The sequence below is a fragment of the Gymnodraco acuticeps genome, unplaced genomic scaffold (assembly GCF_902827175.1).
Source record: "Gymnodraco acuticeps unplaced genomic scaffold, fGymAcu1.1, whole genome shotgun sequence".
In the NCBI taxonomy this organism is placed as follows: domain Eukaryota; kingdom Metazoa; phylum Chordata; class Actinopteri; order Perciformes; family Bathydraconidae; genus Gymnodraco; species Gymnodraco acuticeps.
This window is the reverse complement of record NW_022992006.1, coordinates 582,306-605,956: the sequence shown is the minus strand read 5'-3', so window position 1 is coordinate 605,956 and position 23,651 is coordinate 582,306. Positions and strand designations below refer to the sequence as shown.

General features: G+C 42.2%; 1 protein-coding gene across 1 annotated transcript in view; it reads left to right on the top strand.

The window, feature by feature from the left end:
* The window catches only part of LOC117536456 (CUB and sushi domain-containing protein 1-like), a gene marked incomplete at its 5' end in the record, with an annotated part of 113,181 nt that overhangs the window by 16,658 nt on the left and 72,872 nt on the right, over positions 1–23,651 (top strand). The window contains 9 exon segments of the mRNA XM_034201329.1: positions 10,363–10,479; positions 10,579–10,692; positions 12,739–12,834; positions 13,007–13,210; positions 14,531–14,655; positions 14,756–14,852; positions 15,746–15,850; positions 20,288–20,406; positions 20,762–20,831. Coding sequence (XP_034057220.1) covers positions 10,363–10,479; positions 10,579–10,692; positions 12,739–12,834; positions 13,007–13,210; positions 14,531–14,655; positions 14,756–14,852; positions 15,746–15,850; positions 20,288–20,406; positions 20,762–20,831 — 1,047 coding nt within the window.

Sequence of the window (23,651 nt, the reverse complement as noted above, 5' to 3'; positions counted from 1 at the left end):
TGTGTGTGTGTGTGTGTGTGTGTGTGTGTGTGTGTGTGTGTGTGTGTGTGTGTGTGTGTGTGTGTGTGTGTGTGTGTGTATACTGTCTGTGTGTGTGTGTGTGTGAACTTCAGAGACAGACTGAGAGTCTGTCAGGGATTGGAGGGCTGACCTGTCTAATTGATTGACAGCTCAGAGAGCCAAGGAAGTGACACCCTGCCAAACTGCCAATCAAGTGTGTGTGTGTGTGTGTTTGTTTGTCTCGCAGTGACAAACCTGGCCTGGTGCCAAAGGTAAATATTCAAATAAGCCACAGAGCGAGGTGGCAGGACAGGGACAGAATTTTAAATGAGCACAAACACATATATGCAGACATACACACACACACACACACACACACACACACACACACACACACACACACACACACACACACACACACACACACACACACACAGTACAGACTTACAGTACTTATACTTCAAACACTTAAAAAAGCTCATATGAAGCTGTGTTTAATAATGTCTGTGGGACAATATAAACTGGGATTACTGTATAGGTTTTTGTAGAGAATAAAGATGAGATTATTGTATCCAGTAGCTATTGGAGCACAGCAACCAAGAAAAACAACTTCTCATGTCATTCAATGTTATGTTCACTTTCTTTCAGTTTATTTCAATGATACTGCCACTTATCAACTTTATATGTGTTACTAAACTATATAACATCTTTGTCCAGCTGTAGTCTTGAACACAACCATTAGATACATTATTTTACAGGAAGTTCAATTCCTACATTTTTGTTTTACACTTAGATTTCATGAATTTAAAGTAATATGGCAGTCTTTCAATTCAACCAACTATCAAGCTGGCCATCAGATAGTTGGTAATTCAGCACATAATTTAACTACACAAACATTACCAGAACTTCTTGGTGGCAACATAAATAACTTGTATTCATTATCACATAAAGTGGAGCTGAAATTGATTCGGTGTAATATTTAGATGCCTTTATCCACAATAATGTATTTGTGAACAGAAGCCAAGTATTGATATTTCATACACATTTGATGGCTATAAATGGAACAACAACAACTAATGGTCCTCTATACAAAAAAAAGGATTTGAAACTACTCGAAACTTCAGCTAGAATTGATTAATGTTCTTTTACTGCAATTGATTTTGACATAATGATAGTATAAGGTGTGTTTCTGTCAGCTTGTTACTGTTGTTAACATGTATACTCTGCAGCTTTTAAGTGTCGCTTCACAGATCATTACGCTGGAAGAATGACCTTAGAACACTGTTTGTCATATCTGAGAACAGAGACAGACTATATTGGCAACTATACCAACACAAGACTTAACAAATATCTATTATATTATTGTTAGGGGCTGCCAGTCGATTAAATAGTTAATCGCAAATTAATCGCAAATTTTTATATCTGTTCTAAATGTACCTTAGAGGAATATTTTTCAAGTTTTTAATACTCTTATCAACATAGAGTGGACAAATATGCTTTATGCTAATGTTATTATCATTTGAACAATGACAATATTCTCATGAATATTAAACACAAAACCTCTGAACATTACAAATATTAGCCTCAAATTTCAACCTGGAACCTCCTCTCTACAATACTGTGTGTGTGTGTGTGTGTGTGTGTGTGTGTGTGTGTTGTGTGTGTGTGGCTGTGTGTGTGTGTGTGTGTGTGTGGTGCTGTGTGGTGGTGTGGTGTGTGTGGTGTGTGTGTGTGTGTGGTGTGTGTGTTGTGTGTGTGTGTGTGTGTGTGGGTGTGTGTGTGTGTGTGTGTGTGTTGTGTGGTGGTGTGTGTGTGTGTGTGTTGTGTGTGTGGTGTGTGTGTGTGGGTGTGATGTGTGTGCTTTTTGTGTGTGATGTGTGTGTGTGTGTGTGTGTGTGTGTGTGGTGTCGTGTGTGTGTGTGTTGTGTGTGTGTGTGTGTTGTGTGGTGTGTGGTTGTGTGATGGGATCGTTGGGATCTATGTGCAACTCAAGGGCATATATGGCTCGAACGGGGAGCTGCCTGGACAGCTGCAATCATGTTGCGCGCACTATCCGTGCTGGAGTGATGCTGACTTTTCGTACAATGTCCACTGTCTGGCTACCTGCATAAGTCAAGCTGCTTGGCGACAATGTCGCTCCTCTGGTGATCATTGGAAAATGACGGATCCGTCTAGCACAGGCTAGCACCAGATGCTAACAAACACAAATACCACGTAAGGTCCTCTCTCTCTCTTTCTCTCTCGCGTCTGCTCCGCGCCACACACCCTCACGATGGCCAGTCGGTGCCCTGCGGTGAGCGTGGAAGTGCAAGCGGACGGCAGGAGCGGGGCTGTCAGCATCAGCTTGTAGAAGGTATTTTAAAACTCGAGGACAAAAAATACACATGCGTTAATCATGTTAAAATAATTAGTGGCGTTAATTTTTTTATGCGTTATTAACGCGTTAACTTGACAGCCCTAATTATTGTACATTTATATAGAACAGAAACCATTGTTGTATCCACATTTTTCTTTGGGACTGTGTTTTAGAAGCTCTTGACTGACCCTGTATTCTTCAATGGAGTTGTTTGTCGTTTTCTCACAGTGAGACAGACTTGGATCTGGTTCCTGGCCGAGGCCCTTACTTTGTCCCAGATTCATAGATGGATCTGCAGAGATCACACTCTACACTTAAGGACAGTCACATAATCAAAGCAGAACAATTTAACTAAATCCAGTCCTACACAGTCATCTTGCTCTCTGCTCATATTGCACATTGGATTTTCTCACCACATAGTTAGAAGTGTGTCTGTCTGTCTGCCTGTCTCTCTCTCTCTCTCTTTCTTTGGGCAGCTCCTGGGGCTTTTAGACCAAACTCATTAGATGGGGTGAGACCTCTTTAAATAATACATCCCCACTTACACTCCCTCTGTCTCCTCTCTTCTCCTCTTTTGATGCCCTCACACTTTCCTCTTTCATCTTCTTCCGTTTCCTTTTTTCTGTAACTATTTCTCACTTCCTGTTATTTTATCCTCTCTCTCTCCCTTATTCTAGCCTGCTCTTACGTCCTCTGACTCTGTCTGATTTACTCTCTCTCTGTTTTCTCTCTCTCTCTCACACACACACACACACGCACAAACACACATCCCATCTTAAACCGCTCTTTTATTGGTTTCCATGGTAACTAAGAGCTGGTGCGAGTAAGGAGGAATTCTCCGTGACTGTTGATAGGGTGTGTGTGTGAGAGAGAGAGAGACAGAGCGGTACAGAGCGAGAGAGAGAGGCAGCTATTACAGAGTGCCGCCTAGAGGCAGTATTCACACAAACGCACACTAACCCCAAATTGTAGAATACCACTCACGGTTAATAATGCAAACACACTTGAATGGTCAAAGTTTAAAAATATACTATATGTTTGAATATTAGAAAGACAGAAACTGGAGACAATTTATTTTGTGCTGTAGTGTATACATTATCACATAGATTGTTGTTGGCATATGATACTGTACATGAACAAGTTTGGTAAATTGTGGCCCCATTTAGGATTCAGACCAGAGGTTTTCAAAGTGTGAGGTGCGCCTCCCTGGGGGGGCGCCAGAGAGCTTTAGGGGAGAGCAGCGTGAGAAAAAAATAACGAGAAAAAGATTAGTAAAGTGTCACTTGCACACTTTTGGCTGTCTGTGGACTGTGGAGACCGAGTTCCCCCAACTCGCCAAAAAGGCTGTAAAAGTGCTCATTCCCTTCACCTCCACCTACCTGTGTGAGTCCGGGTTTTCCACATTGACTTTGATCAAAAGCAAGTACCGGTCAAGGCTGCAGCCAGAGGATGATCTGCGTTCATTCCTGTCTACATTGCATCCCCGCCAGAGTCCTGCACGGGTCTGATTTTCAAGACCCGCTCCCGCCCTGTACCCGCGACGTGCAATACCGAACCTGCCCCGCCACCCGCACATATTGCCAATTAGTTCCGCAAACAGACCCGACCCTTCGGCACAAGATCCCCAAACCAACCCGAACCCGCATATCCTATGAGCAGTGAAAACATGCAATTATTAACACACGCAGTTGCGTATTTGGCTCAAAAAGCATGGGATGTTGGTTATTTTCTCCATCTAGGATGACACCAAAAGCCTTCCAGACGTTGGATTTCGCTCTTGAGGAAGAGTTATTTACAATGCTGTATTCTGGCGCGCTCAGCAGCAGACTGATGCGGTGCAGATGTCATGATTATGCGCGGTCCCGCAGTGGAGAGGTCTGAGGAATCTTTAAACATTCAATTAAATTATTATTATTTAAATGTATTTATTATGCAACACCCGCGACCCGACCCGCATCTTCTTTGTTTTACCCAGAACTGAACCCGGAAAAAAATGTTTGAAACAATACCACCCGCAAAAAAAGTGATTTGCGGGTGGTATTTTTTCAAACATTTTTTTCACCGGGTACCCGACCCGATGCAGGACTCTGATCCCTGCATCATCCGCCTGTGCGCATCAAAGATGCAGACTCATTGTTCCCACTAAAGTAGGGGTGAGTGTAAGGAGACAAAGTTGACGTTCAGTGTGTTGCCGGGAGCATATAAGGATTTATCCACGATGTTGAAAATGTTAAAAATGTTTTTAAAAAATGTTTAAAACATAAAGATAAAAAGGTTTGAAAAAGTTATTGTTTAATGTTTTAAGGAGGTGACGCTACTCAGCCAATCAAATCGATGCAGTCGGTGAGTAATTTCAAATGGCGTGCTAAAAAAAGAGAAAGGTAGACAGCGAAAACGGATCATTTAATGACATTTTCTCTTACTGGACCTCTTTGAAATGCAATTGACTACCCCTGCATTATAGCAACAATAATAATAATAATAGCAATAATAATTGGGAGGGGGGCGCGGCTGTTCTTATGTTCTCTGAGGGGAGGCTCACCTAACCACACTTTGAAAACCCCTGATTTAGACGATACATGGATACCTTTTTCCAGGCTTTGCCTAGAACTTCAACCCTGTCACTGTGTTTTCTGTTCATGAAAGTTAATAGTAACATTTTGGTCACCTACAAAATGTCTTGTCCATTGGTTGCCTTGTCCACCGTGCATAACCGTGCTCCACTCTCTCCTGTCAGTTCAGGTTTGAAAAGAACAAGATGGCAAAGCTGAAAAACTGTTGTCCCCAAACAAATGAGTGACATCACGCTGGCTACGTCCACTTATTTTATAAAGAAAAAGGCTTCTTTCAGATATTTCAAACATTCTTATCCTTTCTTTCCTTGATAATGAAAGTAAATTGACTATTGGGTGTTCTTAGTGTTTGCTTCAGAGTTTGTATTCTGTACATTGTTGTGATGAATCTAAGTCACTATAACTGTTCTGTTTATTGTGCTGAAAAAGACTCCAGAAGAATTGCAACTCTTCTTAAAGGTTTGGGACATGTTTGAAATATGTTCCTGTTCTCTCACTACCCCTTCAAAAGCACAGACTGTGAGAGGTAGGACTACAAAAGTGTACGTGTGAGTTCATGTGGATGTGTGGATGATCAAAGCGCAGGAATGTGTGAGAGAAAGAGAGTGACTTGCATGGCATTTCTTTGCATTTATTTGTGTGTGTATGTGTCAGAGGGTGTGAGTGATCAAAGCTCATATGTGTGAAGGCTTTTGATAAGGCTGACACCTGAGCTTAGAGCAGCACTAGTGGGGGAATGTGGGTAGATCAAGACAAGTCCTCTAGACCTGAGGGTGTGAATGCTGCAACACAACAAGAATCAATCCTAAAAAATATCAATCGATACCATTGCTCGGGAGCAGAAAGAGAGGAAAGAAAGAAGGTGATTAGTTTGATGCTTTAGGAAACAAGAAGAAGTAGAAAGAGTTGGAGTGGGAAAGCGGCGGAGGAGTTGGTTGGAGTACAACACATCTCTAGCAAAGGAGTAGATACCAAACCAAGCTGTATTTTTTATTCTAGGCATGTAAATCTGTATTACTGAGCCAAGTCTCAGACGAGAGTACAGGCCACGTCTCAGTGTCCACACTCACTGTCTCATAGGCTTTGACATGTGTTCCTGATAAGTCCACAAGGGCTCAGGCTGTCCCACTGTGAAATCGGAAAGTGCTTCAGGGCTCTCCGGTGGAATTTTGAGCCCTTAATGCACAGTTTCCACTGAAATGCTGGAGGCTTGAGGGAATAACCCTCAAGCGGGTGTTCAAAATCATCCAAAAGAAAAGAGCTGAAGGAGCTGGAACATTTGTAACATGCTCAGTGGACCTATGTCCCTCAGCAAGTTGTTTTTAAAAGGGTGATTTTTATCAAACATTGTTAATAACATTAAGGCTTTTATTACTTTTTACAAGACAATACATGTCAAATCAAATCCGTACATGTTAATGGCCACAGGCAGGCCTATAAGACCTAGGCAACATATTCATTTACAGAGTGCTGTCCCTTTTATATACAACACTTTAACCTCCGCCCCCTTGTGCTCTCACATTTTCACCGAGTACAGAGGTGATGATAATTAAAGTCTGTTAGGGATCACAGCGTGTACGAGGGTGGACATGGCACCGCGCCCCAGCGGTACGCACACTAGCAACCGCAACAAGAAAAAAAGTGAAGAGGAAAAAGAGGTGATAAAAGAGACAAGAGTACACAATGGGAGTGTGTGTTTGGGGGATGACGTTGACAGATGTGCTATTTGCTGCTGTTGTCCAAACATACACACACACTCAGACACTTACACTAATTTAATGAACCTCTGCCGGCCTGACCAGCACACGCCCACCTGCGTTCACTCACAAGGATTTGAACTCTCTTGGTGGTGCTGAAGATGGATCAAGTGTGTGTTAAGTTTGGTTTGTAGGTCATGAAATTGTAGTAGGGATTAATAGGCTTTTGGAAATTGCAGTACGCTGATACAGGAGCTCCCACACTGTGCATGGGCTCAGCATCACATACATTCATTCAGTGTTAAGTGTTTTATCCTGCTAGGTTTTTGTTGAGTGGAAGGAATAAGAATAATGCCACTACGGTTGTCGTTTTCATTGATGTTTTTTTCTTTTATATTAAAGGTCACCTGTCATGCAATATTTAGGCAATAGCATAGGTCTCAGATGTATAACAATGTATAAAAAACATGTCTATGAAGTGTTTTGCTCAAAATACCAAACAGATCACCCATTCTAGCCATGCCTCATATCCCTCTATTTCACTTCCTGTTACTAAAGTGCTCATTCAGGGAATAAAGCTCATTCAGGGGGCAGAGCTTATGCCTGCTCATGCGGGACCCGGCACATACTGTCTCTCTAAAAACGGGGCTACAAGGAGCTGATCTAGATTTGCCATCCGATATGCCATCATATCGGATGGCAAATCTAGATCAGCTCCTTGTAGCCCTGTTTTTCAGAGATTTGCGCACGGAGGAAAAGAGAGAGGGTTTAATTTTCTGACACTTTGTGAGTTCCCTGACACACCGAGGACACATGTTTATGTCTAAAAGACATCAAAAAGTGCATTTTGCATGATAGGTCCTCTTTAATGGTCACCTATTATGCAAAATCCACTTTATGATGTCATAATGATTTTTTTCGGCTTGTGTAACCATTAGCCAATCACCAACCAAGGTAACCCCCCCCCCACCTTATCACCTGAATCTCCTTTTTGTGTTCTTTTCTTTTTAACCAAATATCTCTCAGAGGGGAGTGGCTCCTTATTTTCATCTAAAGTAACATACAGAGAATCAGCACTTTTGAAACAGGGCTGAAACAGAGGGGTTTATGGGATGCGACAATGATCTGTTGTGTATTTTGAGCCAAACACTTCAGAGACATGTTTTGTATATATCTGAGACCTGTAATATATTGATGAAAAGCAGTATAATAGGGGACCTTTAAGTTACTATCAGCTACTGCTCTATTGTGCCATTTCTAAACCATCCACAATCTGCCATCAATCAATGAAAGGCATCACTTAAGATATAATATATATTTTCCAATAATTTCATATAATAAATGATAAGGTTTCAACTGAAGTCTATTTAAACACAGCTAGATATTTGGTTCACACGTATACACACACACACACACAGATCAAAAACACATTATATAACAAAGCCTTGGAGTCACAAGGGTCCAAGTGATATTTGGGGACACATATCTGCTAAACTAAACATCTTTTGATCCAAAGACATCCCGTTTTTTAACAGAATAACAGATTAGAGTAGTGATACACTCGCCAGCTTTGAGTGCAATGGGCATTGCTCCCAGGAGAAGGGAAAAAAATAGGAAGAGGCACATGAATAAAATGTGAATGCTTCACTTCAACATAATTTCTCTGAATGCTGAGGGGAACAAAGGGGATGAAACAGTTGGGCAGCCAGAAGTGTTGTTCCTATATTACCATAGTTTTACCGTAACTACAGTACAGGGTAGATCAAAATGATTGTTACTTTATTGTTTAGACATTGTAACCTGCAACATATATTTAATACATCTACGTCTGTGTGTCTCTCTGTTACTTAAAGTCTTATTACTACAGTATTATGTACTTAAAACAACATTGAAATCATATACTGTGCCTATCATTCAGTAAAGTGTCATCTTACTTACCGAAGGATTTGTTAAATGTATATAGTAGGCATAATTAGGAAATGTCATTGGAGCAGGTGGTGCATGTGTAGTGGTTTTGGTATCATTTGGATACAAATATTCAGCTACCTGAAATACATTTTTCACAAAGATCTACCAAAACATCAATGACATGCTTTGCAAAATTAGGCATTTTCAACAGTTGTGGACCCTTATGTTCCTGAAATGCTGACCTTCATGATTGCAAGGCTGTCGTTCTGTTCGGATGATAAGGTACCGTAAGAGACAGTTCTCAATCGTTGCCATGGATATGACTAACACCATGTCACAACTGAATATTTATGTAGATATGAGGAAATGAAAAGGACGCAATTTAATATTGTATTGGTTTCGACATTAACCTTATGCTGTCCTTTTTTCTGTATTGAGCCATCTCTTAAATAATGCAGCTGCTGCTTCTTAGAATCCCAGGTAACTGTTATTGTCAAAACAAGTGCAATCACCAAAGGGCATTAGTAACTCAGTGAACATCAGTTCAAGTTGAAATTGAATGACCACGGGGCCATAACTCAGAGTGCCCTCTTTGTTTGGTGTTATTGAATCTTCAGATACTGTGTCAATTTTCTGCTCTCTTTATTTCTCCAAAGCTCATTTTTATTTGTTGAAGAGATTCATTGCAGCCCCCCTGCACGTCTTTATGTTATGTGTATACGATTTATCTGGTGAGATTTCTATAGAAAATATTGTACGCTAATTAAATTCTCTCTCATCCCATTGCAACATTATTTTAATACATCTGTTCAAAGTTGAACTCTTTAAAGGTAAATCATTTCCCACACCTTGCCCTTTGCAGATCGTGTGCATATTATTAAGAGCACTGATATCATCCTGCCATTTACAAAAACATTCTCCATATACATATAGTAAAGAAAAGAGGCTGTCCTTTTTTCTTTTCTTTTTTTTATACTGTATAGCACATTTATAAACGATTTTTGGTCGAGCCAAAGTGCTGTACATATAATAAAAATAGCCTACAGTAGAGACACTTTACAGCAAATACAACAGCACAGATTGTTCAGAATATCAGTATGAGAAAAAACGACACCCTCTATCCTTTGACCCTCACATCGTACAAGGAAAACCTTCCAGAGAAAACCCACAGTTTAAGGGGAAAAAATGGGAGAAACCTCAGGGAGAGCAACAGAGGAGGGATCCCTCTCCCAGGACGGACAGACGTGCAATAGATGCCGTGTGTAAATCGAAGAGATAATACATTTTACAGCATAGGTAGTCCAAATGTTAGGAAATGCATGTGTCTGTAATAAGAAGATGAATCTACGAAGATGTCAACTACAATCCTGTGGGAGCCTTCAGGGAGGCAGCAAGACGAGACCCAAGGCAGGACCACAGGGACAGGTTTAGCCACGACCCGAAGTCCACGACTTAATCCAGAACTCAGGATAGAGGATCCAGGACCACAGCAAGAAGATCAGCCTCGACTCCGGATCCCGGCGTAGATATAGACACAAAACAAGAAAACATTTGGCTGGGTTAATCGGAACAAGAGAATACACAGACACAGACAGACAGACGGAAGAACAAACACTCCCTTAAAATAGATTGAGGGCAAAGGATAGCAAGTAAGAGAGTAAGAGACATAGGTGGAGAGGCACACTCACACGTCCTTCCTGTGTCTGACGTTGCAAATGGCTCTTATTGGAAAATATGTACTGTACCAAACACATACAACTTACCTTAAACACAGCTTTAGTTCAAGAAAAGAAAAATACTGAAATTCCCTTTATCCGTCTTTCTTTAGCTCCATGCGGAGGACAGTACGATGGATCTGAAGGGGTTGTTTTGTCTCCAAACTATCCCCTAAACTACACTACCAGACAGACATGCTCCTACTACATCACTGTCTCCACACAGTTTGGTAAGTGATCGTACTATACATTCTCCCAATTGTAATTTTATCACCACCATAAAAGCTCATTTATAACTTTTTCGTGTCTTGGCTGTCCATCTTCTTCAGTGGTGTTCGGTCAGTTTGCTGTTTTCCAGACAGCGATGAATGACTCAGTGGAGCTGTTTGATGGAGCCGATGAGAATGCTCGATTGCTCAGCTCCCTGGCGGGGTCACATTCAGGTGAGTCACACTCCCATAAACTCACTTATTTTGGGTTGGGATCATTTTAGATTTTTACAAAGCTGCCATTCAGTCGTAATATTTTAAAGTTTAATCTTTTTTTGTTCTCTTAAATACACCTTTGAAAGAGAAAAATAATGAAATAGTCTGTACGAAAGCGGCTCTTGGGGGCTGTAGAACACATCACCAGTGGTCGTTATCACAATTTATTTAACAGTGATGTATTTGGTGAAAATCCATTATAGGTTATCTTTACAAGAATAAATCAGCAGTGGAAAGCGCCTCACTGGGGCCTTACACCATGGGTGTTTCTCAATGTCAAGGAAGGATGCTCCAGAGCCACTATTTCAAGGATGCTACGTCATCGAGTCCCGCCTGTTCCAATGTCCAGCATACTTGGAATTCTACCGAGCCCTGCGTCCTTCGAGGCTGCACATGTGTATCCTCCGCGGTCTTAAAATCCCCACAATGCTTTGCGCACGGACCAATTTCCAAATCTTTGGTGGAAATCGCGTTCCATTTAAGGTGGGGCCTCGCATATGACGCACACCTGTTAGCCTGTTCCACCATTATTTTTGTCCGAGGCTAGGAAGGATTCTTGCCTCGCTTCTAAAGGAAGTGACTCGGAAGACCTGTGCTACCAAGGAAGCGTCCTCAACATTGAGAAACACCCGAGGAAGTAGTGCTTATACTCCTGAACACAATCCTCCCTGGGTTTCCTTATCCTCCAAGTTTGATCCATCCCAGCTTTTTAAGTCTCTACACAGTAAGACACTCAGCACAGATTCAGAGATGAGCCAATATCTATATAGGTGACATAGTATCAAATTGAAATATGAAGAAATATTGATAACATGTTGGCTAAATGTGCTCTCATTGCCTCAGAGTTACGTGTTCTTCTGTTACCTGTCATGAGCAGAGGGCACACTGCAGGGGAATCCCACTGGAATTGACTGTTAGTTTTTTCTAAAGAATACAGGCTTTCAAATATTCACTTTATAATATGTATTCATTTGTGTGCTTGTAAAATAATGACTATTTAAATGAAATGACTGCAACTGCCATAAAGGTTGGTAGAGTTTGATACAAATCTGAATAGAATTAGAGAAATCACAAACATGAAGATGGATACAGTATGATAGCTGCCTAGAGCCTTTCTCTGCATGTGTACTCTGATGTTTACATTTCTGCTTTACTGTGCTGTTTGTCCCCTTATTTAGTAGATCAGAGAGCTTGATTCAATATCATTTTAACGAGAAGGATGTGACAGTTTTTATTTGGCTAAATGTTGCTGCACAAAATGCAATTTATTTCATCCATCTAAGTTAGTTCAAAGGGAAGAGGCCTGTTTATGTAATGTAGAATGGGTGGCTTATTCTTTAAAGTTAATTTGAGTTGGAAATTCCCCTTTTGGCCAAACTGGCAGCAAAGAATGAAACACACCAGGCTTTACAAAATAATGTTAGCTGCATCATTACCCTATCACGCACGCACACGCACACACACACACACACACACAAGCAAACAGCTTCGTAGCACATTGTTCCAGCTTACTGACTGATTATCCTGACACAAACATATTAACACACATACACGTATACCAAATGTACACATACACACACACATCCCGACTCAGCTAATGACGGTTCTAAATGTCAGCCACGCTAGACCATGTTTTTCTCATTTATCACTGTTACTTCGTATGTGTGTGCATATACATATCTGAGTATGAGCCTGTTAGTTGGTTTGTGTGTGTGTTTGGCATTTTTGTAGGGGCCACATTTACCACACAGGGAAATAAGGAAGAAGCTTCTGCCTGAATGCAAAGCAGAACATTTAAATGTATGCTTATGAGTGTCTGTGGGTGTATTGTGTTTATAAAAAAACTGTATTTTGTGAAATTCTGGTGATAAATTGTATGCAAAGTAAAAAAAGTAAAGTAAAAGTAGAGCAATTGCTTTGTGTTTTCATGAGATAAAGTAATTTTTGTATTATTATTGACATTCATTTTTGAGATCTTCATGTGTGTGTAATTGTTCCTTCCAGGAGAGACATTGCCATTGGCAACTTCCAATCAGATCATGCTGCGGTTCAATGCGAAGAGTGGCCAGTCTGCTAGAGGCTTTCACTTTGTCTACCAAGGTATTTCTCACTCTGTGTGTCTCTCTATCTCTTTTTCTCTCACTTGCATTCAACAGACACACAACACGTTTCATTTCATTCAAGTTCAACATGGAAATGGACACATTAACTTTACATTTCAATTTACACTCTTTCTTCCTCTCAAATTGTTGAATTACCATCCTCATTGCAGCCGTGCCTCGCACCAGTGAAAGTCAGTGCAGTTCGGTGCCAGAGCCTCGGTACGGCAGGCGGATCGGATCAGAGTTCTCCACCGGCTCTGTGGTTCGCTTTGAGTGCAGTCCAGGGTATCTTCTGAAAGGATCCAGTGCTATCTGGTGTCAGGCCGTGCCAGGTGCCCTTGCTCAGTGGAATTCAACAACACCATCCTGTATAGGTGAGGCTAACCAGCACTGAAATGTTTACCCATCATATACATCAGGGGTCGGCAATTATATCTGGCCTCGGGCAAAACAAATTCTCAGCCACTAGATGCCGGGCAGGGGGTGGGGGTTCTAGTGAACTGTCAACGGGGGAGCCTCGCTGCGGTGCCGCTGCGGTGCCGCTGCGGTGCCGCTGCGGTGCCGCTGCGGTGCCGTTCCGTGGTTCTCTAGATTCTACAGATGGCCAGTCCGCCACTGCTCACAAACTTCTTAAGATCCAAAGCTTTATTGCGTTTTGAATCAATGCTGAGTACAGCCAAACTGGACAATCTCTTCTCTGTCATTGTAGACCGAATGCTTCTCCTTTTGCGCAGTCCCGTTGAAATGACAATCACATTTCCACGCTTGGGCCAGGGCCGGGGGAGGGGTTACAAGGCTCGCGTCTTGTGCTGCATTCACTTGCACTCGGACATTAGGGATTTTCTCATAAATGTCCAATGAGCCAAAACTTTTCTTTCAAAACAAAGCTGCCAACTGGGGTGGCAGCAAATGCACCACCACTCGCCCTCCATGATCAAGCGGCTTCTCCGATTTTGTTGTCAATGTTTTGACTGAACTTTGTTACTGTTCACATATAAGTAAACATTACGTTTGAATGATTTAATGTGCTGGTGTTATTTTTTTCAGACCACAAACCTATTGGCTATTTCAACACCACGCTATCCACCAACTTATTGATCCACTATCAGCGTCAGTGCACCCCGCTGCCAGATTGTGCCTGTGCTGTGTCATTCACTCTCAACATGGATAAAAGTACAATAAGCATTCTTCAGGTGTAGGTAGATTCTCTATTCGGACATTATAGCCTATATGTGTGACTGTCGGTCCGATATAGTAAAAAAGAAGAAAAAAAGAATCTCAAAATAATATTTTATTTTTATTCTCAAAATAATTTTCCGGGCCAAATATTATTGCCGGCGGGCCGCCTGTTGCCGACCCATGATATACAGTATGAAATCCGTCCTGTCTATGTATCACCCTGTGCTATTAGGGTTAGGGTGACATTCATTCCAACAAACTAAATGTATGCCTGCAGGAAATGCCTCTCTGCTGAGTAGAGAGAGGCCTGTTGCAAACAGCTTCAACTGTCACCTTTGATTAAACCATAAACAATGTTTATCATATTTTCTCTCTGTGGCTCCCTGTTGTGGTAATGTTGATCACCACATTGTTTCAGGGTATGCAGAGCAATTGTTCTAACAACCTGTCCTATCTTTTAGCTATTGAGTTAATACACTTTGCCAAGGAATTCATATTTCATGTCCCCATTCTAGTTCCCTGCAGTGGCAATTTGACTGAACGTCGCGGTACAATCCTTTCTCCTGCCTATCCTGAACCTTACCCAAACAGCCTCAACTGTCTGTGGAGGATCCATGTCAGTGAAGGGGCCGGGATACAGGTACACATATGAATACACTAAATAAACTATTAAAACATCTATGTGTGATGTGCATGAGCTAAGGTTGTTAAGTCCATTTCTTTTTCATTGTTCGATATAGATCCAAGTGGTTACGTTTGCTACTGAGCACAACTGGGATTCTCTGGAGATTTACGATGGAGGAGACATGACAGCTCCTAAATTAGGGTCATTTTCTGGTATGACAATATGCTCATACACACAAACTCACAAACACCCATGCACACAAATACTCCAGAGATCTATGATGGATGAGATTTGACAGCTCCTAAACTATAGATACACAAACACACACACATAGATTGACAGAGATACCCACACAAGATCTATGATGAATTACACATGACAGGTCTTAAACTATAGATACACACACAAACATCACAAACCAGAGATTTATGATGGATGATTTGTAATACCAACAAAACATGATATATATCTTTAATAAATAACAAACATTAAAAAATACTTATAATTTATCAGACATTCTGGCAGTAAAAGAAGGACAATAAATGAGAGAGGGAGGGAAAGAGTTTTAGCACAAGGTTGAGTGAAGGATCGAAGAGAAAAGGGGAGAGGAAGAAGACAGCGAGGGATAAAGAATGATCTAACCTTTTACAATTTCCCAAAGGAGTTTCCCCTGTGACCTGCCCCGAGCAGATACCTGTCACACACCTATCACACATTAAACATGCCGCCCATAGGGCAACACACACACACACACACTCACAAATGACTGTGCCCTTCTCAAGAAAGCACACTGGGGAGCTGCCCACTATAACCACAATGATCTGCGGTCGGCCTCTGAGCTGCTTCACCGGGGCAGATGAAGGTTGCTTCACATAAGGACACTAAAATGCTAGCTGTCCGTAGAGGGCGCGGGGTCGCGGGGTCGCTCACCCTCTCCACACATAATTTACAAGCTTCAAACAATACTCAAACCAGCAAGTCTTGATTCAAAGCATTAAAATATTTTTAAATGTAATTGTCCTTATTTATTCCCTGTGTTGTGTTACCAAACTTTGCTGTTCTTATTTCATATTCTGTCATTTATGTTTGTCTTTGTGTTTCACAGGAACAACTGCTCCCGCTCTCCTCAATTCAACGTCCAATCAGCTCCTTCTGCACTTTCAGAGTGACATCAGTGTGGTGGCAGCTGGTTTTCACCTAGAATACAAGAGTAAGTTAAAGCTTTTAACATAGATAGAAAGATTGATAGATAGATAGATAGACACTATATAGACACACATCTAGACACACATGTAGATAGGTAAACCACAATGCACATAAAACCCACGGACAGACACACTCACAATACACCGTTTCCACCAAAACTTCAACATCAAATAACAAGAGTCAGTGACCTGAACTGGTACAGCCCTGAAGCATGCACACATACTGAGACCCAAATCGGAGCCCACACACAGCTCACACACCTAGAGGGACGTAAAGGGGAGCACACAGACTGAGACACAAGTTGTGCTTGTGCCATACACACACATGTCCAAAAAAAGGCAGATACACACACACAAATGTGTAGACAAACAGAGGTATAGACATGGATATTAACGTCATGCATATACACACGTACAAACCTGTCAGGGCACTGTTGTGCTTTTCAGTCCTTTGTAGTTGTTTTAGCTTAGAATCACTTCTAGATCAATGAACATGTCCCCGTTTGTGAGTATGTGAGAGAGCATTAGTGTGTGTGTTTGAACGCACATTTTTTGTGTGTCTGTGTGTAGGTGAATGCACATGTTTGTGGGTCGATGGTCTGTATTTTTCTGGCTCTATTAGTCAACATGCCATCACTAGGAATGAGAACCTGGAAGAGTGGTCACTTTTAGGGACAGTTCATCATTTCTATTTCTTTTGCGATTACTCTCAGCTTTTTAGTGTGGCTTTTATAACTGGATGTGCCAGATCCATTACATTACATTTGAACTCCCTGTACAGTATCATAAATAATCCTCAGCCAATCTTTTTTATTTTAGCATTTATTTTGCTCAGGTCTGCACAAATGTATAACTGAATTGAGAGCACAGCAGGTGGCAGACTTTGGGGCTTTCTTTCTCTTCATGTCCCACATTTTCCATGCAGAGAGGATTTGGGGTGAAAGTTATGATGAGAGGTTTTGATGGGTCCTCTCTGTGTTTTGTAACAAAAACCCAATCTGAGACCTGACTAAGGTCTTAAATTATTTCAGTCAGACAACTCACGTGTTCTTAATATGTTTATTATAAGCAGCATATAGTTTGAGTTTGGCGTCTAGGCTCGGGCCTCATCACTCCACAGATTTACAAAGAACATTGAGTGATGATTAGATAACTATCCCCCGAGCCTACAGGTGGAAGCTGGGGTGGTGGTGGGGCAGGCAAGTAGCAGCAACATGAAACACAGCAGGAACATGAACGCAGCAATAGCAAGTGAACACAGCAGCAGCATAGCCAGGCAGAGGCAGGAAGACCTGGCAGCTTAAATAGAGCGGCATGTTTAGGAGAATGTGTTTGGTTGGTTGTAAGAGGGACGAGGTGCGTCACGTGTTAATGTATCATTGGTGCTCGAGTTGACTGCCTGAACTAGCTCGCAGGCTTCGCCCCATATATTATATTCAGTCTAAATAAGGTTGTGTAGGACTTGGGTCTGTGTGCCACTATGTTTAATATCTAACAGAGTCTGAGCTAACTCTGTATGAGCTCTGATCACATGACAAATCATTATAACAGGACAAAAAAGGGACATGTATGGCTGTATAGTATTTGTATTTTTATTTGATGCCGCCACCGTTGGGGTTCTCTCGCAATTTTGGTCGGTTGAAATCAGGTCTGATTGTACTTTTTGATATAGGGTCTCTCTTTTTAAATAAACCAAACACATGTTAAAGTATGAAGAGTGTATACGTAATGGGTCATTTGGGTGTTGTTGCCTTTGTGTTTGAGTCAACGTCTGCTATTTTGTGGAGAAATCAACACAATCTATGATGTTTCATAATGTTAGTCAGCAGGCAGGCCATGTTATTACAAAACCAAGCATGCTCATAACTTTTTCCAAGATCCCCTTTAAAATTAGATTTCAAACTTTACACCGCTATATGAGCACTTGCAGGACCCTGATGATGGTTTTGCTTATCTCAAAATGACTGCCAACTCTTTAATCTGTCGCACAATGTGTTCCACGTTTGCCTTAGAGGTTCTTAACAGGAGGTCTCTCCACAAAGTAGGCTTTTAACTTTTCATTAAACACGACATTTTGCCAAGGTCGGCCAATTTACCAACTCAATAGGTGATAAGAGCAGCCCACATTAGTATTTACCCTCAGATAATTGTTCATGCTAATTCTCATAGCAAACCCTTTAGTTAAAACAAATTGCACTTCCCTTTTTCATAATAAATATTTAGAGATTTAGAGCCTTTTATATCTCTAAATCTCTAAATATTTATTATGAAAAATAATTAAAAAAAATAAATAAATAATAATTGTAATGTCAACTCGAAAACCTGGAATAATGTAATTATTTGTAGTGCCTTTCAGCACACTGCTGTTCACTTTGTTTTCACTGTACTGTCTTTGTTTTCCATTGTGTTTCCTGTAGAAACAGAAAAAACAAAACCGCACATGTATCTGATGTCCTGTTAAGATTCTCCTTGTCAGTTTTGAAGTATAAGTATAAGTGGGCAACACCATCTGCTGGGGAGCCGAGGATGATTGTGGTGATGATGCCCTTATTGTTTTAAGCTGACCAAAGGGCCTTTCCTCTGAAGCTAGAGTGAGCCATCTCTCTCCCCTGACTGTCTTCAAATAAACTGAAACAGAAGTATAGTAAATCCAGTCAGTTAGACTTAAGTGCTGACGCTATCTAGTTGTAGTGTAGTGGCCCTAGTGGGGTATTTTGTGATATAGTCAGCATTTTACAGGGCATCACTGCTCTGTCATAACCAGGGAAAAGAAGTAGCCGTTTGCTTGCACAGAGAGAGAGAGAAAGAGATGGTCAGCCAAATGGAATAGTTTCATTGATCAGTTGTCCTGACAGCCTGCTGAAGCTCGACCTAATAACACACTGTGTGTTCATGGGTGTGTGTCTCCAAGTCACAGTCTCATGCAGCCTTTTCACTTATGCTCCATCTTTTAGAAAAGTCCCCCTCATCCCCTCGCAGCAAGCACACACTCATGTAACAGTCAGTCATGTACACACGCTCGCAAATGTCATACGCTGGTGCTGGGCCACCTGGATTTTTGTGTGTGTCTGTTTGTGCGTGTGTGCGTGTGAGCACAGTGGCATCGTTTTGCTGGTAGGAAGGTAGATAATGAACCAACAAGAAGAGACACACACGAGCATTCACTCCTCTCTCTTTCTTTTTCTCATTATCCCTCTTCCACCCCTGTGTTGCCATGGAAACCGCTCTAGGGCAGTCTCCTGCGGAAGTTTCCAAGTGAAACACACACACACAGATACACCCCTACTCAAACTGTTTGATGAAGGGCGGGCTGCTGTCAAACTTATTAAGGATGTGTTTATCCTTTATTGCGTTGGGAATACACAACCAAAGTCATTATGTTACCTTCACATATTTTTAAGCACATTTCAGAGGCCACTGTCACAGCTGACGACATACACGTTTTTTTTTTTTGTACTAGCTCATAAATAGGCAGTTGTTTATTAGGGCAAAGAAAAAACATTATGACCATTTTAAAATTAATCTGCCACATTATGTTTTAAACAACTTGAGTTTACTTTGATACAATATAACCTTGTGGGATGTTAACAAGTGGTATATAATATAGATAAACTGCTGTTTTTATCTAATCAAAAGGCCACATGCAACTGACAGGAAAAGCAATGCTTTAAAAGTCACCTATTGTGCAAAATCAAATGTTTCATGTCTTTTATACATCAACATGTGTCCCCTCTGTGTAAAGAGACTCTGAAAGTTTCAGGACAAAAGATTCTCTCTCTTTTTGTCCTGATCCATTTATATAAAAACCTGTCTGAAAATGAGCTGATCAGATTTTGGCCACTTTATGATGTCATAACGATTTTCTGGCTTGTGTAACCATCAGCCAATCAGCAACCAAGGTAACCCCCCCGCCCCACCTTATCACCTGAATGTCTCTCAGAGGGGCGTGGGGAGTGGCTCCTTATTTTCATCTAAAGTAACAGACAGAGAATCAGCACTTTTAAAACAAGGCTGAAACAGAGGGGATTATGGGATGCTGCAATGATCTGTTTGGTGTTTGGAGCCAAACACTTCAGAGACATGTTTTGTATATATCTGAGACCTATAATATCTTGATGAAAAATAGTATAATAGGAGACCTTTAAAGTGTTTTTCTTGACTAATCTTTAAGCAAAGACAAGGCAGGGAACAGAAAAGGGTATTTATTGTTGCTGTAATTTTAGTGTAATAAAAAAAGATATAATTTTCCATGATTACTTTGATGATTAAGGTCAAGACAGCAATGTGGTTTTAGATGTCTAGAACTTAAAGAAGAGATGATTATATCACATTTTGCTTACTTTTAATTTGTCATGGGTCAATGTCAGACAAAACCTTGGTGTTTCCATAGAAAATGTAATGGGAAAAACATAATAATCATGTTATGTCCTTTTTTTTTGTAGCTGTTGGACTTACCACCTGCCCAGAGCCAATGATACCAGCCAATGGGATTAAGTCAGGAGACAGATATATGGTCAATGAGGTGGTGGCATTCTCCTGTGAGCCTGGCTACACGTTACAGGTAATGAACACAACATGACCAATTAACACATGTAGAGTATATAATATACCTTTGTAATTTTAGATTATTGTACAATAACTGGTTCAAATATTGTAGTTTTTTTGAAAAAAAATGTAATATTGTGCAGCAAAACGTGTGTATGGACATTGGACACAAACTACTGTCAATAACCCTTAGCAAGCATATACCATAACATTTTCCACATTGGCTGCATAATGTGTTTACCTATCTGTTAATCAGACTACGAAATGATTGTCATGCTCCTAAATGAAGTTAAAGTCAAATTCCAAACCTAGAAAATCTTAAATCTTTTTTTTAAACTTAACCCAGTGTATTATTCCTTTAACACTTCCAGGGCCACTCTCACATCTCCTGCATGCCGGGGACTGTGCGTCGATGGAACTACCCACCACCTCTTTGCATAGGTAACACACACTGACTAAGAACACATACGATCTGCTGGCTGAATTGTTTTATGAATAATTGACCCAAGGGGAAAAGCATATGTCCTTCCTGCAGGTGTGTTGTTAACATAGACGTTTACGGCCTGCACAGCGAAGTGACTGAAGCATTCCAGTAGATTACAGATGTGAGCTTGTGCTGTCTTAACACTAAACATTTACAGGTTAATTGTCACATAGAAGTCTTTGAAAATATCTTGTTTGATGATTTTATTACTAATTTTCTATTTTTTGGCTGATAAGAAATCTCTTTATTAATGTCATTTGATTACAAGTTGTTGTGTGAAATTCTTTCGTTGCACATGATAGAAAACTATAAGTTACTTACGTAACCCCAGTTCTCAGAGTAACATGAAGTGAGATGTCTCACTATGAGATGCGCCTCATCGCGGAGCAAACGGAAGCATCAATCTCATTACGCCAATCCTGATTGGCTGGTGATCTTGACGTCAGCGTCAGGGAATTCACCCCCTATAAGTAGCTTGCGCCACGACGCATGCGTCATTCAAAATAAGCACCTCTTCTCGCTTCACCATAGCAAGGAGGGCCGTCTGGTGAGACATCTCACTTCATGTTACTCTGAGAACTGGGGTTACGTAAGTAACCTATAGTTCTCATTCATAACACTCCGTTCGATGTCTCACTATGGGAAATTGTAGCTCCCGTATTGTCAGACGAACTTATCTCGAAAATCACCAAACCAACCAGAACTTAACAGGTAGAGCTCTGACTCAACCAGGTGCCCAGCACTGCTTGAGTCACACTGGGAGCAGAACGTCCAGCCTGTTAAGAGGCGGACAAAAGTGAGCGGCGAGGACCAGCTCGCCGCTGCACCAATGTCTTGGATGGGAGACATCCTGGACAGAGTCCAGAATGCACCCAGACTCTGAGTTCAAAGAGCTCGCGGACCCGAGGATGCCTGCGAACTCTGACTCGTATGAGCCCCAAAGCAATTGCTTCCACAGACCAGTGGGAGAGCCGTTGCTTAGTAACAGGCTTGCCCGTATAAGGGTTAGCCCAGGACACAAGGGGTTGGTCATTATGACGAAGCACCCTTGATCTGTCCCTGTACGTGCGTAAAGCACGGGCTGGACACGGCAAATCCGGCCGCTGTTCCCCGGAGGAATACAGTGGCGGGGAGGATGCCTCAATGTCAAATGTGGTACCTGAACCAACCGCCTTAAGATAAAGGCAGGGTTGGGCTTCAACCACACTCTGTTTGCCCTGGGGCGAACTGAGTGCATGAAGACTGTACAGATAGTGCATGAGTGCCACTGGCTCGCTTGGCAGCTGCCAGGGTCAGCTTCATGTCACACTGTATTCAGATTGTACCACTCACGGGCCAGGCCCATAGAGCCAAGCGCTCTGGGTGTGGGTGAAAGATCGCCCCCCCCGCTTGGGACAGTATGTCCCTGCGTAGTGGGAGCTGCCATGGCTGCCCGCACAGCAGCTGATATATCTCCGCTAGCCAGTACATAGCTGGCCAGTGCGGAGCTATCAGGATAAGTGTGTGGCGTTGCTCTCTCACTCTGGCCAGAGTTGGGGGTATCAGAGCCAGGGGTGGGAACGCGTACAGAAGGCCCGGGGGCCAATTGTGCGCGAGTGCATCCACGCCTAACGGTGCATTTAGATCGCGCATCGAAAAGAACAGCTGACATTGAGCGTTGTCTTTCGATGCGAACAGATCCACCGCGGCTCTGCCGTAACGCACCCACAGCTGGCTCACAATCCTTGGATGTAGAGTCCAGTCTGCATAAAGTGGTATACCTCTGGACAGTAGATCTGCCCCGAGGTTCATCACTCCCGGTACGTGCGTCGCTCTCAGAGAGAGGAGACGTCTACCGCTCCATAGGATCAGTTTGCGCGCCAGTGTGTGTAACTGGAGAGAACGCAAACCCCCTTGGCGGTTAATATACGATATTGTGGTCGTATTGTCTGTCCTCACAAGGACGTGATGTCCCCTGAGGAAAGGCAGAAAGCGTTTTAGGGTGAGAAACACCGCTAAAAGCTCCAGGTAATTTATGTGCGCCCGCTGGAGGACTCTGCTCCAGAGACCCCTCACCGGGCGACCTTCATAAATACCTCCCCAACCTGTCAGACATGCGTCCGTGGTGACCACTTTCCGTGAAAGGACAGCACCCATAGGCACACCTCGTACTAGAAAAGTCGGGTGCAGCCAGTGGCGCAGTGCCATTACGCATTTCACAGTAACCATCACTCTTTAGTTTTAGGGCGGCCACCCAGCGCTGAAACTCCCTCATGTGTAAGCGTCCCAGTCGTACGACCAGGATGGCTGACGCCATGAGCCCCAGCAATTGCAGGCATGATCTGAAGAGAACATGTTTGCGCAGCTGGAAAAGAGCGAGACAAGCTCTGAAAGCTTTCACTCTTTCCGCTGACAAGCGAGCTGAAAAGGGCACCGAGTTCAGGCGTAAACCCAGGAGGCACAACATGCTCTTCTCTGTGTTTATTATGAAACCCAGGTTGAGCAGGTGCTTTACGAGGACATTTGTCTGCGTAACAGCCTCCTGCTCCGACTGTGCGAGAAGCAGCCAGTCGTCCAGGTAGGTCGCCAGGCGAATACCCTGTTGTCTTAACGGGGCTATCGCGGCTTCCGTACATCGTACAAACACCCTTGGACTGAGAGACAGACCGAAGGGGAGTACTCTGTATTCATAACAGATCCCCTGAAATGCGAATCTCAGATATTTCCTGTGTGGGTAATATACTGGGATGTGAAAATACGCATCTTTCAGGTCGACTGATGTAAACCAGTCGTCTTGT